General features: G+C 32.5%; 1 protein-coding gene across 10 annotated transcripts in view; it reads left to right on the top strand.

The window, feature by feature from the left end:
- Positions 1-20,919, top strand: part of LOC143225863 (CCR4-NOT transcription complex subunit 7-like) — a 75,622-nt gene that overhangs the window by 28,205 nt on the left and 26,498 nt on the right. For 9 of the 10 annotated variants that reach the window (XR_013014114.1, XR_013014113.1, XM_076456013.1 and 6 more), the window contains 3 exons: positions 1,516-1,677; positions 3,881-4,058; positions 8,395-8,472. Coding sequence is in view for 7 of the 10 variants with exons in the window: in XM_076456013.1 (XP_076312128.1) it covers positions 1,516-1,677; positions 3,881-4,058; positions 8,395-8,472 (418 nt within the window). In the remaining 3 variants the exon portion in view is untranslated. Of the gene's footprint in view, positions 1-1,515; positions 1,678-3,880; positions 4,059-8,394; positions 8,473-11,058; positions 11,169-20,919 lie in introns of all 10 variants that reach the window. The other variant, XR_013014115.1, reaches the window with a different exon arrangement.

The following is a 20,919-nucleotide window of genomic DNA, read 5'->3' as shown; positions in this document are numbered from 1 at the left end:
AATTTTGGAGGGGCGTCCGGAACGAAGGAGGTTAGCAGTTGATCCTGTAAGTTTAAACTTGGCAATTGTGCTTTGAACAGTAGATTTTGGCATATTAAGTTGTGTAGCAATACCGGAAAGAGACACACAAGACGTTTATTTTGCAATAATTCGGTTTTTTAAATCACTGGCCAGTTGTTTCCTGTTCGCCATGATGACCAAGCAGATAATGACAGAGATGGCGCTAAATTGCTGGAAGTACATGTTTTGCTGGCTAAATTCCAATAATTATGAACCCAGTGTCTAGTTCTGGAATGGTATAATGTAGTTTATTCGCCAAACTAAACAAAATTTTACGGGAATATCTGTTTTTTTCATATGTTCTAAACTGTACGAACACATTGTGCTCCTCCTATTTTTGGTTATTTGTTTATAAACAGTTTATTTGTCATTTAATTTACATAATAATTTATGTAGGTGTGTGTTAGTGTAATATTTATAATATACCCCATTTCTATTAGCCTATTCATGATACTTTTTAAGTTATGAGCAAAAAACCATTCAGGATGCAGGGGTACGAACACATTCTGTCGTAACTGTACATGTAGTTTGTGTTTGTAATTGGTTGGAAACTGCAGTAGCCTATCTTAGAAGTTAAAAAATTCTGATGTATCAAATTTGTATCTTAAGCACAACTAATGACAAAGGAGAATGAAGTGTAAAGGTTAAGTATTTATTTTTGAAATTAAGTAGATAATATAAAACTTTGAATTATAAACTCTTTTCATGTCATATTTATTTACATATACTGAAAAATAAAGTTGTTTCAGTTCAGAGTGTAACTTTGTAAAGGGTTATGATATTTACCCTCTTTCCTTGTTGTATAGAAAGAGTTTCTAGAATTATTCACCATGTGCACACCACTTGCATTTCAATGATTTATATTTATTTCATTCCTTAGTAATATCCTTGTAATACTGCCATGTACTCAACGAGAGACATCATCATATGGTTCTTTTAGCTTATCACATTCCAGTCATAATATTATCTTTTTTCATCTGCTTACAAGCTATTTTCTGTCTTGATCTAGCAGCTGTCATAATTTGCTTTTTTCAACCAGATTCAAGTGAATGTGTGAAAGCAACATTTTCAGCTCTTTCAATGCTGACTGTTTATACACATATACTTCAACATGTAGACTAAACTAATTGTTGACATATATTATTGTCAGGTTTAGTTTGTTGTATATTTTGAACAGATATTTGGTATATATATATTAAACAATTTGTTAACACTTAAAACATACAAACTTGTTTTTTATGACAACTTGAGAAAGATATGTTAAATCAGATTTAAACATTGGTGTATTTTGCTTGATTAATTATATATGCAACAAATTTGAAACTTATTTTGTATTGAAATGTGGGTGGATTGTAAAATTTTTCATTAAAGCAATTTTTGTGTTTAAAATATAATCCTTGACACTTGAACACTGAGACTACTTTATTGATTAAGTTTGTGAATATCTTCATTTAGAGAGGATATGTATGCTCAGGACTCTATTGATCTCCTTACAAATTCAGGAATTCAGTTTAAAAAACATGAAGAAGAAGGAGTTGATCCATATGAGTTTGCACAGTTGTTAATGACTTCTGGTGTCGTTCTCTCAGAAAATGTCAAATGGTTATCATTTCACAGGTAATATACATATAGCATCATGTACTTTTAGCATTTTGTTTTTAATTGTGCAACAGAAAGTACTTAATAGATTATTTTAGCACTTCCTTAACTTTGTATAAAAATCAGTAAATATCCTGACTTTTCTGCACTGTGCAAGAAAACTGTATTTCTTTCATTTTTAACTACTTTTTCAGTTTACCATAACAAGAAGTTAGTATGGACAAATCTCATGCCAAATGACTCCTTATGTTCTTGAAAAAGTGCATGTTTAGAGAGACAGATATAGTATGGAGATGCTTATAGTAATCCAATGAATAGAATATACTTATGTTTTAACTGTGTTATTTTATATCATGTTACTAAAGCATCAACATAACATTTTTCTTACTGAAATCTTTATAAATATGAATAGGGAATTTCAAGATTTTTATGCCTATAAGTAAATTTTAAAATAATTTTATCTTTGAATAAAATGCATTGTATGTCTTGTTATCACATTTTTACATGGTCACTTCTAAGTTACTTAATACAAATAGTTTGTTGATTAGCACTGATATAATCTTTAGAGAGCAATAATGTATGGGCATCTCTTATTTAATTTCAAAATAAAATTATATTTAACTATTTGCACAGGGTCCAGTCAAATCAACAGTAAACATCAGAATTTCTTTACTCTAACCTTTAAAATATTTTGTGTATCTTCACAAAATTTGACAGGCTTTCAGAAAATATTACAAGTCTTTTGTAGACAAAAAATCAAATTTTTTAATTAAGTGTTTTCACTAAAGATTTGTCCATTGATGTATGAAATCAGGGTGTTAACTGCTCCAGGTACAATGATTTTCATGTTAAGGTTAAAATCACTGTTCTTCACCTTGAAGTTTTATTTGTGTAACCCTTAAAACTTTCTAAATAAATATAAAACTTCTTAAGTAAAACTTTATATATTATTTTTTTCTGCCATACTTACACAGATTTGGTTGATTTGACCAACTTTATAACCACCATAAAAAGTACAAAATAAATCTGAATTACCCTTTTTTACCTTTCTAGGATGACTACAGAGTGTAACAGAAAGCTACAGTTTTTTATCCCAAATAGCTTAGGCTTGTAACAGACTATGTCTGTTTCTTCTTAATTTTACTGTTTTATTGCTATTTGAACTAGGTCTACTTTATTATCCTGCCACACACGTTGTATGTTACTCGGCAAACATTTAGCTTATGCTGATGTATGAAATTATGAAAAAGTATTTAGTATTAAGTACCAGTCATCCACACCTTTGATTCCTATTGTTATAGTTGAGTCAGCTAATTCAACTCTTCTAGACATTTTGAGTTAGCAGGTATCTCTGTCTGTACATACCTCACCAAATACAAGGCAGATAGATGTATGAAAAAGAGATGAGGATGTATCAACATTTTCTGTGGAGTGTAGCATGTTGCTTGTGCTCACTTTATTTCTTTTTCTTTTTTTTTCTCTCTGTCTTTACATTTGATATTACCAGCACATATTTTACTCTCTCTTTTTTTTTAAGGACAATGATGATTTAATGTAAAAGGAAATTTTTCCATGTCAGAATTTTTTGTATGGCTTTTGACCCATCCTGTACATGCACATTGCCCACCTTGATCAATACAGGCAATTTTAATAATTCATTCTTGTTATAGCTAAATAGCCAGCCTCTAACAGTAATGTTTAAGCTAACTATAATAATGAATAGCAGTTTTAGAAAGCATGAAAACATTTCATTATTATTATTATCTCTTAAAAATAAGTAATTTATTAATATAAAAAATAGAGCAATAACAGAGTGATCATTAACAGTGGCCTTTGAGACCCAGTAGAATCTCCAAATGAAATTATGTGCATGTATTATAGAACATGTAACAACTAAGTAGCCACATACTTGAAGACATTTTTTTAAATAGTCTGAATTCACAGCATTGTTTGTAGCTTTAAAGGTGTGGCCATGCATAAGGAACAGACCTACAGGGAGAGAGACATTTATACTTATGTATACATAGATACAAAACAAATCTACCAATCATCAGTTTTGTTTATGCCAGAGATATAAAAAGATAAATAATTAATATAAAAAATTGGTTAATAAATAAATAGACTTACCTGTGTGTTAGTTAGCCAGTTATGCAATGTATTTATTCATATTGTTTTTGTGCAGTTTCTAATTTTTTCATTATAATCTCATATTATTTGTTAGTGGATATGACTTTGGCTATTTGTTGAAGATGCTCACTGGTCAGAATCTACCAGATGAAGAGTCTGAGTTCTTTGAATTACTGAGGATTTATTTCCTGACAATTTATGATGTCAAATATCTGATGAAGAGTTGTAAAAACCTTAAAGGTGGACTCCAAGAGGTTGCAGAGCAATTAGAGGTAAGACATTTTGATATGTATAAGAATAACCAAAAATAGTCTTTGTAAAAGCCATTTTGAGCAAATTTTATTAACATTTTATTAAACAAAAGTGACAATTATTTAAAGTGTGTTGAGATCATACTAGTAAAATTAAGTATTGAAATTCTACTAGCTTGTAAAGACGTCACATGGAGAATTACATCTTTATTAAGAGACTGATACATTGTTAATATACTCCTTTCAGCTAGTGTTTTCTTTTTCAGTCGACAAAATAACAGTTGGCATTTGGCAAATTAATTACCAGCCATACTTGGCAAATGCAGTTCTAAGATATTTAGATTTCTGGCCAGTAAATTACAAGGTGAAAATGCTAATCAAAATGTTTTATTGAAATCATTTTATTGTGCATTACAGTTTGAAATAGTCTGAAACTGAATAAAAATTTTATATATAGAAGTTCCATAATGTTTATGTATCCAGTTTATGGTATTTACTAACAAGATTGATATACTTTTCTTTCTTATTACAGATATATTTTAATATGCAAACAATAATAATGAGTATTACAAACAATTATTTATATATAAAAGTTTTACACACAATACTGAGTCTTCTGTCTCTTCTGGAACTGGATATTTTCTCGTAGGTTCACGATGAGCTAATTAAATTTGATTCAGTGTAAATACAGTTCACTAGCTCTGAGTTCTTCATTGATCACATGAGTTTTTCATAACTGAAATTATATAGTGTCTTTATAAAAATACTAATGTCTGATGTGAATCTGCTGAAGTTAAATGGTTTAAGTTCAAATTTTATATTGTATAACAACTGTAATCATCTAATAATATATACTGTCTATTGGCTCATTGCATTGTTTACACTCAAGAATCTTCTACAATTTTAGTGAGTAAGTGGGAATTTTGCAATATACATTTAACAATATAAGTTACCTGCATTTCTAAACATATATTTAACTAAAACAAACATCAGTATTAAAATAGGTGTAATAAATCTGTCACAATTTGTAAATGAATCATTTGTTAAATTTGAGTTGATTTGAATTTCTTAATTATAACTTTACAACTCTTAAAAGTGCAGTGTGAATATGTATATCTTTAGCTATAGAAAGCGTATGGAAGATTAATCTCATTTTATAATAACAATTTACATGTATTAAAGCAGTAGAGTGTCATCACAAATGTGAACTTTAACATTAAGTTTAGCATCTACATACTTGGTTTGTGGCAAATTCCTTACCATTTATGGTACACTTCTGCTACAAGTAGGCTTACAGGTGGTGGAATATGTTTTAATGCTTAAGGAAGGATATCAGTATAGCATAGGCTCCTCAGATTCAAAGGCGACCATCTTTAATGCAATTGAATGAGAATGTGATATCACATAAATACAGTTTCACCTCATATAAGACTATTGCTACCATTGCAAAATTTTCAGAATATACATTCATGAAACCACAAAATGAGTGATTACTAACACGTTGCAAATATAGTAGTCAGTTATGCATAGGATAATAAAAAAAAACTTCCTTGGAAAGAAGCATTAAACATGAATGAAAAACTGCTTCCCAGGTACATTGGTAAGATAAAGACGTACTGTAAAATGTATTGCATCTTAAATGTATTACATTTAAGCTATGCTTCCTCCTATGACCACAACTGAGCATATGGTAGTTCCATAGATAGATACATATGATCTACCTCCCCTTTAAATATATCATTTAAAGGGTAATGAGAATAAAGATCTATTCTAATGAGAAGAATGCATTATCTGAGTTTCCTCATTGAATCCAGTGTATTGAACTTACTCTGGTTATGGAATTTTCCCTTCAACTCTACTTAATCACATTATCACTTGTAGTCTAGGTCATAAGCCTCCTCTCTAAGTGGGCTTATGACTCTTAGTAAATCACATGGCAAATATGGAAGTAGAGAAATAGGGGTGAGTTATTACATGCTTTGTATTGTTTGAATGACATTCAGCACTTTAGTCATGTTTATTGATAATGAGAGTTACTTAACAAGGAAAAGTTTTTCATATTTAATTTGTATCTGTCTAAAATTCATTTATTTTGATCAGATCTCCAGCTCTTTATACATGATTAGATTTGGATATTTTTCGGATTGGTAATAGCTGTGGCCATACATGTTGAAAATGTGCCACAGGTGTGAACTACTGCTTCATCATAGCATAGTATTAAAGGATGTATGCAGGGATATAAATTTAGTTTTGCAAGGGTTGAGTGGTCATTGCTGGTTTTTTTAAGGGTATGATAAAGGTGGTGATATGACACTGATTTATGCCTTTAGTCTCCTATTGAGACTATTGTTTGGATTGTCATTGTCTTTGGTGCCACTACCATGAGTACTTATGGCAACGTAACAGGTGGGAATGCTATTTAAAGCAATTGACAACTACCTGTATTATGTCTACAGTAGCTCCCACCATTTATACTAGCAAAAATGCTGCTGTGTTTTAGAAATAAGTAGAAAGCACCAGTGGCTAGTTAGATGATGCAATAACTAATACCTGTGATTCAACTTTGTGTAATATTGTGAAATAATCCTTTGATTGAAAAGCTATCTCATTATCTAGCTTATCACAAAATTAATATTGAATTGGATCTCTTTGGGTCATGCAGTAGTGGATTGGATATTGATTCCATCTCTAATATATATGTAGATAGATTTGTTTTTTATCCCCTGCTCAAACAGTAAATAGAAATTTCTGAACACATACAATATCCAAGATTAGTAAGGTTATTTTCTAAAAATAACTTCTAGAGAATTTCACAACTCATGAATAATCATATAAGACTATTTTATCCCTATGAGTACAGGTGTTTCAGAGTGCACATCAAAATCTTACAGCATTGTATTTAAAAATTAAACTACTTTAATATCAGAGTATGCAAATACAATTCGCACAAAAACAGCTTATAATTAAGATTTGTATGTCATTCATCTAAGTTTTAATTTCTTAATTTCAAAAAGAAATATTTAAATAAATTGTTAATTTTCACCACTCGTGGTCATATGATTTGTTGGTACTGTGACATCTTTTTGTAGATTTTTCCCTTCATATTTTTCAATCAGTTAGAAACATGCTGTAGATTTTAGCAAGCCAGAATATAAAATTTCAATCTCTAATCTTGACATGCTTACTCCTTTCTATTCCCTGTCTTTTAAGAAATGTCTATAATTCTTTCTGAAATTGATATTAGGCATGTTTATAACCAATAGAAGAGCAAATTTTACACTATGTAAGTCAGGAATTTTGTTTTTTGGTAAAACTCAACAATTTGCTGTGAGAGGTTGATGTATTTGGACTGAAGATGTAGCTCAGTCTTTTGTTTACTGTAATTACACTGAGCTTTCATCAGGTTATTTATTTCTTTATTAGATAGACATTTCAAAGAACAATAAACTTGAAGGGAAACAGATATCAATTGTTTGGAACCTGAGGCTGTTTAGAATGAATAACTGTAATTGTCTGTTACAATTTGCAGTCATTCTATAAAAAAGTTTTTGATTATATTTCATATTTTTCAGCTATAGATGATTTTATTAAAGTTTATTTAAGGATATAGTAATATGAGATGAAATATAAATTTTGCCAAAAAAATAAATTCTAATATTTATTAATACAAACCTTTCAGTCAGATTAACTCAGAAAAATCTTTAGTAAAGTACTTTATAGAAAAATCTTATTTTTTTACAACATAACATCCTTGCAGTGTTAATCAAAAGTTTGTCAAATTTTGTGAAGATATGCTTAGTACATTCACAGTTATATTTCATGTTTACAAGGTTGGTCATGTATATGTAATTATTACTGAGATTTTAAAAAGTATAATGTAAAAACCTTAAAATGGGGGTTGGAAAGATTGTACCTTATGAAAGATCAAATAAAGTAACTATAAAATGCATATTTTGAGAAATAGCTAATAGAGTAGTGAAAAGATATGGAAGTCTGATAAGAGATGTATTTTCAAATATAAATTTTGGTTTGTGAAGTGTGTCTGGTTTTTATTTGGAACATAATATTCTTAGAAAAGTGAAAGGAATAAGACATTAAATCAGTTTGAATATGAAAATGTAGATACTAAAAACTTGAATACCAGATTAATGGACATTACTAAAAATGTGGCCTTTAGTGTAGCTGATCTTTTGATTAGTAAATCAATTTTGAAAAGAAGTAGATATGCTTTTATAGCTCATGCTGAAGATCTGAATGTTGATGAGCCAAATTTTTCTTTTTACCTTTGCTTTTATCTTGTATTCAGTTTAACCAATCACTCACTGCATATGATAATTTATTTAATTAATGCTCTTAGTTGCAGAGGATTGGACCACAACATCAAGCTGGTAGTGACAGTCTTTTAACTGGAGCAGCTTTTTTTAAAATGAGAGAGGTCAGTTATATTTGTATCCGAAGGATTTGGGGTTTTGTTGTTTTTTGTGTAGAGTTATTTCCAGTAAACCTTTTTTTTATTTCTGAAAATACTAATTTTTTTAATAAGTTGAAGCTATTTTTAACTTATTAGAAACATCCAATTCTGAACAAGTAAATTATCATAACTTTTTATATGGCGGAAATATTTTTTACTAATTTAAAAACTTATTTATTGTTGTTATACAACACAATATCATTTATTATGGACTGACTTATCATTATTGCCTTGAAAAGTAAGAATATAACAGTTTGACTGAATCATTGTTTCGAATTTTTTTATGAAGGGGAAAGTTAGAAACATAGGACAAACAAACCATTTGCACTCTGTAACATTTAACACAGTAAATCTAGATGAGGATGGAATATTAAGGAAAGTTAATCTACTAATTAACTGATTAATCTATAATATTTTCACATCAGGCTTCTTTCCTTAAAGTTCTTCTAGTGAATGACTTTCTACTTCCTTGCCTTGTTTTTATATGGTAACCTCCTTTATGTGTTTCTATAAATATATATAAAGTAATGGAAATACTTATATTATGGTACAATTGATGCACATACAAGAATAAAAAACAAGGAGTAATGGTAACTACCTGATGAATTTATTAAAGGTACAAAAATATTTGAAAAATACAAAATAAAACTGAATAAATTGCATATTGTAATAATATTTTGCACGTATGCCCTTTGCTTCACCTAGATTTTTGTTTTTATGCTGATTTACAGTTTACCAATGTACGATTGTGAATATCTTTCCAAATGTTTTTTATTACTTCCTATAATTCAGTCAGGTTATTTGATCACCTTTTAACCTTTTTAGTTTTTACATAATCCCCTACTTCTTCAAAACTGTTCAATCAGGAATTTATGAATGTTTCATTGGCCTCGTTACCATCAAGATATTGTTTCTCCACATTTACTGTATATATTAAGACCATTATCCTTCTGGAAAGTGAATTTCTGATTAATGAGTTGCAGAAATTGTTTATACTTATTAGCAATAAGGATGCCATCAACTTTGTGTATATCACTGATACAACCCCCAAAGTTGTAAAGATCCTCCATTATTCTTCATTGTAGATGGTATACATTGTCTGTGATACTGGTGTTGAGAAAACTGTTGCTGATTGTTACTGAGCACCTTAAGATTGGATTCAGTTATTAAAAAAAATAAAAATTTTGGCTTCACTAATTACACTCTTCAAGGGCCAAGTCTCATTTCAAACTCTTCTCAACAGTAATATTTTTAAAATGCTGCATTTAAACTTGAAACTATTTCTACTGCTACTTACCTCTTTGCATCACAAAGAGCTGTTATTGTGCATGCAAATGCTATGGAATTTCTGCACATGCCACAAGTTTTGAAGAAAATCTCACTTCTACATGTGTCTAATTGTGCCAGCTTATGATATAATCATCATAATGCTGTAGCCCTCCACCAACAGGAAGCTGATATGACCTCCTCGCATTTAATCCCTGTTAACACTAGCACGTGTTCATAGACTCATATTTTTCTTTGCCTACATTCAGAAATGTTTCTTTGTATACTTTTTAAGTTTAAAATTATCTTAAAAGACTACTTTTCTTTTTTCTAATGCAACATTGCTTTTGTTCTTGTTGCACTTTTGTTTCATCTATGTAACTGTAACTTTGTTTTCTCAAGACACTGCATTTCTTCTTTAGGCTTATTTCAACATCTTATGCCTCATAAATTAGTTTTAAAAAGTTTTGAGGTCTAAACAGCTATGAGTCAGTTGGCATTTTTTCAGCTAACTCATAGATGAGTAAAAGCACTTTGTTTGTTTATGGACCTAACATTTAGTTCCTATCTTTTTAACTTACACACCTGCAGTGATATGTCTTGAATTTCACTTAGTATAAGACATTCTCAGTGTTGTGGATAACTTCTACAAACCTTATTGAGCTGTGTGTACCAACAAGTTTGCTGATGGTGATCTTGCTTTCAGGCATCAGGCAGTTGTTTCCCTTCTAAATATTTGTTATCTAGTTCAGGTCCGTAGTTTAGTTTCTTTGCTGTCTGTGGAAACTGCTTCACTTACAGACAATTTTGGCCATCTTTTCCACCTCTGGTTTTGTTTCTCGCTCTTCACTCTCTGATGAAGAACAGGTCAGGGTTTGCAATAATACCAACAATACCATGTTACCAGTACTGGTTCTCAAGCAACACTAATTATGTGTCTTGAGCACTTAGAAAATCAACTGTTTTTTCCAGTATATTCTTATGGAAAAAAATTTTTTTATGTCAAACCAAATTATCAGTTATCTGTAAGCTCACATGATATGATGACTGTGGCAATGAATCAGTTGAAATCTAGGCTTTCCATTGATTATAAATGTGGTGGGAGTCAGCCTCACAAACATCTATTGACAAATTGTAAATTAGAACATTTCAGAGGAAGGCAAGAGAAATAGTTTTTGAATTTGCTTTGATTGCTCTTTAGCTGCATAACATTGAAGAATATAAAAATATAGCTTCAAAATATCAATGAAGAAATTATAGAGAATATTTTGTTATATTTTGTAGTTTTGTAGTGGGTGAATAAAAACATCCAGAAGAGGAAATGGCTCAAGAACAAACATCCAAATTCTCACACTATGGGAAATTGAGGTTGCTTTTCAATATCTTTTATGCAGGTAAAACTTGCTTAATATTCGAATTTGATGTTAAGTTTGTCTATATACCATAATAATTAAGTAGTTTAATTACATTTTGAATGTAACAAAAACACCAGCAAAGGTTTTGGGTCAAAACTCCAAAGATGGTATGTGTGATAACAGATATACTCAGCATATGATATACTATAAACCAGTACTGACTGTAAATCCTGGAACAAGCACTTCACCCTTTGTTTTTTTTGCTTGTGATTCAGGTCTGAGATATTCAAGTTTTTGTACGTGTATATTTTAATTTATTTTTGGTTATTTTGCTTTGAGTGGTTCTTATTTTCTAAATTTGCATTGTCTCACATCTGGGCATTGGTGGTTTCCATTTTTACTTCTTTTGTTTCTATTTTACCTAATTTCTTTGGTTTCAGATATCTTCTTGGTTGGATGTTCACGTCTCTTACTTTTATGGTGAAACCTTCATCTTTACCCACATGCCTACAGACCTGGTCTTTAGTGTTGTTTATGACTTCTTGAAATCCCAGACGTTTCCTACTCAATGATCTTTTGTCTGCCACTCTTCTTTGGGATTTGTGTCAGGTTACCCCTTTTCATTTCCTCATTTTCTCCTCTGGTTGTTAGTTCTTCTGCACATCTAGTCCTCTTGATGATTACTCTTCATTGGAACTGATTCTGGGCTCTCTTTCCATTTGTGTCTGCCTCTCCCACTTCTTCATTCTTCTCCAGCAATCCTGAAATTTTACACCCTCTTTCTCATTATTTCTTTATTCTCTTTGATATTCCACTTCTTCTTCCTCATTGTCATCTTTTCACCAATTCTCAGCTTCTTCATAATCTTCAGTGCATTGTGTGTCTTTTCTGTTGGTGGCAGGAGCTATAGAACGTATTTCCCAAATCATGGCTTTTATTCCAATTTTTTTGTCATCCTCATGTAGTTGAAGTTTGAAGCTCTGTCATTGACTTGTCATCTCTGAACCATTTTCTTGCTGTTCCTCAATCCTGGTTGGACAATTTTTTCAGTTTACGTTGGACCACGAGGCTGAATTTAATTAGGGTAGACATGTCATGTACCTTTATTCATTTCAATTATTCTATGACCATATGGAATTTCCTGGCCTCACCTTGACAATCTGCAATTGCTACCTCAACTCTACTTTGGGAAATCTCTCATGTGGCTTGGTTGGTTTAACTTCTCAGTTACATGTTATTTGCACTTGGTTTCTTGTTTACTTTTTTTTTCTTTCTTCTTACACAAGAGGCTGAACCCTCTCCCTTGCATATGTGCAGCATGGACATTTCAGTATCCAAGGTATTTCTCTTATGCATCTGAAACTCTTGCTTCCTTACTTTCCCTGTTTCCCTTTGGTTTGTGCACACATATATCCCCTTCAGTTGGCTGTAGTAAATCATTGGAACAGAACATGTCATTATTTATTCAACCTCATTTCTCTATATGACTCAGTTTTTGATATCTGAATCACTCTGCCACAACTGAGGGTATACCACTCTCCCTGTCGGCCCAACTTACATCTTTATACCAGTGCCTCTCTTTTTGCTTGGGGCAGTTCTCAACATCAGTGCTCTCTCTAGGAAATGATCTCCATAGAAACATTCTCTGCACATTTACTCTCTGGAAATAACTGCAACTTATCAAACTTTTCCTCTTTTGCTGCTGTTGTCTGGTGATCTTTTGATGATTTGTTGAGACGACTCTATGGTTATTGCATCAGTCAACCCCCAGGTAGGTACTTCCTCTTGGAATCTGTTCCTTCTCACTCTGGACTTCCTTTCCCTAACCTTCTTACAATATGTCATGTCCCTGATATTTGAATCTTGTAGTAAATTGCTTCTATTACCTCTTCCATCTTTTGGTCTTCCATTGAATTTGTTCCCATTTCCAAACACTCTAAGATTGATACTTTTATGACCCATTTTGTAGGTTTTTCCTCTGTCAATCTCAGTCATCCATGGTTTTTGTCAGGGTTTCACACCTTCAACTTCATGTGTAGGATTAATCAGGTCACTTGCAATTTTTTTGTATTGCAGTCTGTTTTTTCTGTCAGTGTTATAGGCTTTCTACTTTTGTTTTCTTTCAATGAAATTATGGTATCTACCACCACTGGTCTCTCCACAGCTCTCTTTTTGCCAGGTCAACCTAATCTTCCACATTTTATTTCTTCTTTACCAATAATGGTCTATCTTTCCCATTTACAGCAGGCTATTGGGTAGTATTATCCATGATCTTTCACCTCTTGCTAGATGGTAATCTCTTTCTTACCAATATGATACCATGTATTCTCTTATGTAATAGCTTTTCTTGAATTTTGCTGTCCACAATTTACATAGTTTTCGTTAGCCACTAACCTTGTTGCTCCCACTTAGCCTCACTTTTTTTCATGTGGTATAGCTGCATAGTAACATACAAATGAGCATGCAACAAACTTCACCAACAGGATTTCAAACATATCCTTCTAGTACAGCTGTACTTATGCAAAGCACTCTCATAACTTGATTTTATATTTTATTGTGCATTCGTTCTCAGTTTTCATGAACTTGCAAAGTTTCGGTCAATGCTATTGTATTGATGACTTCAGTTTGCTTTCATTTTTTTCTCTCACTTTAATATTACTATCACAGCTTTTGGTATGGATCCTCTTACTGCTACTGTTCCAAGAACAATCACTTCTGTGGCTTAGGGTTTCACACTTTAACCAGATTGGTCTTAGCCTTGGTGTGTCATGACAGTAGAGTCTGTCATGCAGCCAGTTATATCTCAGCAACTGCTTTCTGAATCTGGAGAATCTGTTCCTGAAGGAGAAGTTTTGGACAGTCTGTTTTTCCATCTTCTGCCTTTGCTGTGCTTTTTCCATCTGCTTTGTCTGCATTTTTGCACACAATTTCTTGGGTTTTTCTTATCTCTTTTCCCTGTATCTTACAATTATTCCATTCTCCATTATGCTTAATATCGAATTATTTAGGTTTTTCTCCCAGCCTGATATTTTACCCAATAACATTCAGATGCCAGCATGCCTCAGTCCCCACATTTGGCTAACTTCCATGCTTTTGCATGCCATGGGTTATTATTTCCATTTTTGTATTATCAAACCTTAAGAGTCTCTGATTTAAGCATGGGACTCTGATCATGCTACTACACTACAATTTTCCTCAGCCTAGTTTTCTTGCTCACATTTCACCCTCACTACCATCTTCCATTATCTACCATTCGTTCACCTGTTTCCTGAGCCTATCCACCATTTCCCTGAGGGGTTTTCAGTGTATACTGGTAACCTTCTTTTCATCCTACATTGGTACACTTATCTTCCTTGGCCTTGACCCTTCCTACATGGCTCCTTTGTTGAGATTTCCTTTTGGGGATTACCTTGATACTTTAAGATTCTTTGGTGGAAGTTGTGCATCAACATTCATTCCTCTTTTTTTCCCTGTTTCTCACCTTTCCTAATCCTCTCACCTCCTTCCTTCTACCAGTGCCATATTCTCAGAATTCTGCAGTGTATTGCCAAATTGCTCATCATCACATTTTCTGATAACAGTTGCATTAGTGACTACCACATGAGCTCCATCACTGAGGGGTCATAGTTGCCAGGTTTGCTCATCTTTGGCACCCTTTCATCATGGATGCTTGGGTTGTTTAGGTTCTAACAGAAGCACTGTCTCTTCATTTTTCCACTCTTCCCCCTTTATTCTCATTCCCTGTTTCTTCCCCCTTTTCGAGATCCACTTTCTTGCCAGTGTCTCTTTGAGATGGTTTGAGAGTTTTTTAACAAGAATGCAATAGAAAAGTGTTTAACCTTTCTCCGAGTTATAATTTCTGGCTATTCTTTGTATCCTAGAAGATTGAGGATTGGTGTCTTGTTATTGAACTATTCAATTTCAGCTGCTTCATTGACCTCCAAAAATTCACCATGAAGTATTTTCTTGACCTTCAATGGCCATTCACTCAAGATGTATGGATCACCAAGGTTGATGTCTCGGATACTTACCTTTACATTCCAGTGTTTCCAGCATTCAGATGTTATCTTCAGTTTGGTCATGGGTTTAGGGGTTTCAGTTCCATGCTCTATCTTTATGTCTGGCATCAGCACTATATGTTTCCTATCATGTGGTTAAAGTCTTTGCCCACCAAAATGACAATCAAGGTTTATAGTTTTATTATTATATGGATGACTTGGCTTCTTTGAGCCCCTTCACAGCAAGCCTCTCACAGCCATACATATTTTTTCCTACAGGAGACAATTCATGTGGGAGGAGTTGTCAAACTGAAGAAGTCCCATCTCACCACCACAATGTATCTTATTCATTTGGGAATGTTTTTAACACTCACCTCAGCAATGCCCAGCCTTTTCTTCTTCATTTGAAGATAATGGAGCTCTTGGTTTCCAGAGCTAAATCTTTTTCTTTTGAGGACCATGGCTTCCATGGAATTCCTCATCCATTAGGATTGTGTACACATGCATTGCCTTCAGTGGGTACTTCACAATAAATGGAATATTGTTTGGGATTTCTTGAACTCTGCCATCTCCTTGTTTCCTTCCCTACAAGTAGCCTTTTCCTGGTGGCTTAATAGGGACAACAAGATTCATTCTGATAATTTGACCATTGTCTCTTACATCAGTTGTCAAGAAGGAACAAAATTACTTTTCATTTGTTTTAAAGTGTCAGATCTCATTTTCTGGGCCCAGTCTCAGTAGATCCATATTCTGCCTTGTCATATTCCATGTGCTCTAAATCTTGTGCCAAACAGGCTATCTTGTTCCAATAAAATTTTAGGGACAGATTGTTCTCTTTACCTTCAGATGTTCCAGTTATTGCACTGTCAGCTGGATACCCCCCTTTCTGAATGCATTTGCCACCCAGCTTAATACAAAATTCCCTCTCTTCTAGCATCCAGTTCTGCATTCCTCAGCTTTAGCAGTGAATGCTGTCAGTCATGATTAGACCCATCTTTACTTGTATGCTTATCCTTCCATTTATATTCTTCCATGCATTCTCATTCTTATACAAACTACTCTGTGTAAAGTCCTTCTAATTACTCCATTCTGGTATACACAACCTTGGTTTCCTCTGTTGAACCTCCTATAAATATCTCCTCCCATATATCTTCAACTTTCCCAATTCTTTCTCTGGCAACCTCTCTGTCTTTTATCCTGCCATACCCACACACCATCTTCACACTTCTTTCTGTGGCTCCATTGGAAGAGATTGTGCAAGCTGATGTGTGGACTATGGCTCACACATTTACTGTTCACTATCTGCATCATTTGATTGTCACCTTTTCACCTGACTATTGATTACCACCCATTACCAGTCTTCATACCTCATTTTGACTCTGAAAGGCTAGGTTATTGTTTTTTTTTTATTTCTTCCCTTTACAGTAGCCCTTTCTCCTTACCTGAAACCTGCTCTGTGGTGAATGATGCCTGTCAAGATATACTTGAAAAAGAATTGTACCATACTTCCATATATACAGAGAAAGGATATGTTCTATAAGACTGCTGGAAGTTACATTGCAGTATTTTGCTTTATGAATAACACCCACACCAAAATGTACCAATTCATGGATTACTACAAATAAAGCAGCATCAGGATTGCTTCTCATTCCTCTAGTCCTAGTTGAATAAACCAGGAATGTAGGAATGACTTGCTTTTCAAAATAGCGTTTTTGTGATCACAAATACCCAATACTGTCTGGTTTTTGGCTAGACAAATACATAACATCAAGGTTACCCCTCCGGCTTTTTTTCAACTATTCTCTGACTTCCTGGATATTGGTTCCCAAGCAGTCTGATGTTGGATCAGCATAAGATCAGCCAACATGAGTCCTCACAAATGTGGTTAGTAGGGACATTTCTCCGAAGACAGATTTTTTTAAAATGGCTCAGAAAAGCTATGCTGAATCCTTTATTTGTAGTTAAAACAAGTATCTTTCATGTTATTGACAAACAAATAGCCTGTGCACAAACTCATTAAAGATAAAGATCTCTAGTTGAAAAGAATGCATTTTTTGTTGCATGTACTTAAATATGTATCATTAATGTATAATGTGTACATATATGTGTGTGTATTATAGTCAAATAACACAATGTATTATTTAGCTAACCAAATGTAAAACTGTATTGTTCAGTGTTCTCTACAGATGTTACTAGTACACTTGTTTCATTTTTTTTGCTCTTGAGAATAATTGCACAAAACTGAATCTTATAAAATATAAATATTTCTTATTTGTTCTGTAATTTTAAATTGTTGGAAGAATACTGCATAGTTTAAAAGTAAATACATAGCAAAATACATCTTATTTGTAGTTAAGTATTAGTTAGTGATTCGTGATTGTTTAATCTCAGTATATCACACTTATTTAAAATACACAGTTAGATATTATTTTATCAATAATTTTATAAAACATACCTATAGTATCAGTATAAATGTTGTGTGAACAATAAAAAAAAATTATTTAATCCCATGTATACAGGTAAGTCAAAGAGTGCATATCATTGACATGACTTTTTACGGAGCTACAATCAAAATTTAATAAAATTCCTTCATTATCAATGTATCAAAATACACTTGGCATCAAAATGTATTATGTAATTCATATTTTAATATTGTCTAACTTTGAAAACATACTTACCTTCTCTTACACTACAACTGTTACTTGATTGTTGGGATTTCTTTCTTTGCCTATCCAAGCATTGGTCCAATTTTTTTTGCTTGATCCTGTCTTTTATACACAACATAATTGCCCTTGGCAATACTTGTATCATAAAACTCTCCACCAACATCATTGCACCCTCTATCTTGGCACTGTGTAATTGCACCTCTTTCAAATAATGTTGTCACTTTTTCTCAACAGAACATTCACTAACAGGTTTTTGTGTACTATGATCATTAGATTGCTCTTTCCAGTACAGAGACAAATCAGATCTCTCCTTTCCCATCTATGATATCTAGCATTGCAGAACAATCTGGGTGAGGGGCTCTGAGATTGCAATTTAAGAATTTTGGTAAGTTTATAAACTACATAAACACTGAAGTCCTTGGTTTGATTCTTTGTAGTGGACATATCAAATAGCCAAACATTGTTTTGCTCTAACAAAATAAACTTACCTGACAAAATGTTGTTGCAACTAGTGGTAATCAGAACAGTCTTTAAAACAAATAAAAATGGGGTCCTCTTTGGGATATGCTGCCTATGATTTATTTTCTTGAATTGGTCCATTATGAGTGAGATGTTTGGGTCTTTCTCCAGTTGCTTTTAAGCCTGAAATTTAATTGATGGCTGTAAGGTCCAGAAGTGAATATTTAGTTTTCACTTCATCCATGATCATTGTGGTTCATACAAGAAGGTTTATTGCTTATATGGTGGTAACGTATGTTATCTACCTTGTTTGTTGGAACTATGTGATTCAGCTTATCACCGCTGTGAGGAAGCATATTTTGACTCTCAACGAATATATCTGTTCCTCACAATTTGATGCTCTAAAGTAAAGTTTGTAGTTAACCTGAATAGATCAGTGTTTCCTGGTGGGATAGTGGTAAGTCTACAGACTTACAACTCTAACATCCAACATTTTGTTTTCCTAACACAAAACTTTGATACAAGACTATTGGGATCGTTAACTTCTTTGATGACAAGATTGAACCTTTGTTAGCATGCACATTAGTTCAATTGCTGGCTTTTAAGTAGTTCATCCATATTGTTTTTGGCATCTCGACTTTCATTGACTATATGGGATCATAGTTCTATCCCTCTTCAAGGCTCCCAACATCAGCCCCTTGAGTACATGGTACCCAAAATAGATTCTGTCCATATCCAAGAGTTTTGCTGCTTGGTGGAATACTGCCAACAAAGTAGATGATTATTGTATGCATTCAGGGTCTGTGAAGGCTCTGCTCCAAGAATTTCTGGATATGTGGTAACCTTACCCTTGGATCCATGGGCACTACAGGTCTTTAAGTCATGATTACTCATTCAGTTCCCATCTTCACCACCATTATTCACCTAACTTGTAGGGTTTTCATCTTTAGCAGGTTCAAGGAGTTTGGAACCTAAATTCTATGGATGTCAGAATTTGGTTGGTCTGGGGATAGAGTGAGATAATCATACTCATTTTTCCAGGATTTTATTCCCAAGGAGACAGGAGATTAGTGTCCAGTCATCGATCTTTCTATCTGTATGTGTCTCCATTCCCCAAGGTTCACAGATGATTCATTCCTCAATCTGAGTTGGCATTTTGTCCTGGGACTGAGTTTACTAAATCTCTCAATACAAGCTCAGTGGGTTTGACCAAGCACATGACCTCTTTGTACTTATATAAAAATATATAGATTTCATACTACTAACTTTTAATATAGTATGTATATCTTCACAAAATTTGGCAGTTTTACAGGAACTATTATAAGTCTTTCACATACAAAAAAATCATATTTTACTGTGATGTGAACTATTTTAAATAAACTAAGAAAAAAAGATTTACCAATGAATATATCATGTATTTCTTTTGAATAGTCTCTGTGGAAAGTGATTTTCACATTAAAAGTAAAAATACTTTTCTTCATCTCAAACATTTCTATAATCTCTAAAACCTCCTAAATTCATTTCCAATGTTTGTTTTCAGTAAAATTTTATATTTTATCTGTTATGTTCTCAAACGTAACTCTATACAAATTTGGTTAATTTTACTGACCTCATAACCACCAAAAATAATTGAAATCTAAATTTTTCTTTTTCTCAAATTGTAACTGCATTTGTTTGTCCTAATTAGTTTTAAACTCATGAAAGTATACATTTATTTATAATTAAATTTTATTGTTTTATTACCCTTTGAATCATGTCTGTTTACAGCATAAGTTGTAGATCACATGGGGAACTTGAAGGTCACATTACTCTATTGAAATATATTACCCAAGAGCTGTTCACGAGCATGCCTCATGAAACATTTTTATTATATTATTTATTTATATTACTTAATCTTACCATAATTAACCTAAAGAGATCCCTGTTTTTACATCTGAGTTATTTTTGTAATAATAAATTAAGAATAAACATGAACAACAAAAAATATTTACACAAATCTTCTTTTTTTCTTGCTGTTGATTGTTGATGACATTCAACCCTACTTTTTTATACTGATGATCATAATGCACTAAATAATCTTTATTTAATTATATCATGTACTAAAGAACATAGAATAATGGCATACAAAAAGTAGACAATTTACTCTAACTATCACAATTTTTTTTGCTTTCTAACTATATATGACAAGAACTGTTACAAAATTATTCAAGTTGGTCATTATCTTTCCCATGTGAAAAACGTTTTTACTAAGAGTGAAACTGGCAGTTCTCCATTCAGAAAACAGCATTGTATAGCACATCATTTCATAGATGAAGACTTTGGGTTTCTGTTGGTTATACATAACATAGTATTATGAGTAAGAGTGAATTATTAACAAATTCTCAAAGAGTGGATGGGGTAGGTGGGTGTGGCAAGATAGGTCTCTTTTTCTATTTGATAACTATGTAATCAGACAGAATTTGATACTATAAAAATTATGGTTTATCTGAACAATGATGATTTTTATAGTGAGTAATATACATTGAAATAAGTATTTATTAGAGGTGTGGTGGATAAAACAGAGCAGAAGAGATGCCTAGATAAAATGTGTTGCATGTATCACATTAGGGGAAATTCAGGATTTAAAGAATTAAAATTTGCATACTATTAAAATATGGATTATTAACT

The sequence above is a fragment of the Tachypleus tridentatus genome, chromosome 9 (genome assembly GCF_004210375.1).
Source record: "Tachypleus tridentatus isolate NWPU-2018 chromosome 9, ASM421037v1, whole genome shotgun sequence".
Classification (NCBI taxonomy): domain Eukaryota; kingdom Metazoa; phylum Arthropoda; class Merostomata; order Xiphosura; family Limulidae; genus Tachypleus; species Tachypleus tridentatus.
Note: the sequence above shows the minus strand (reverse complement) of the source record. Positions and strands in the feature narration are given on the sequence as shown.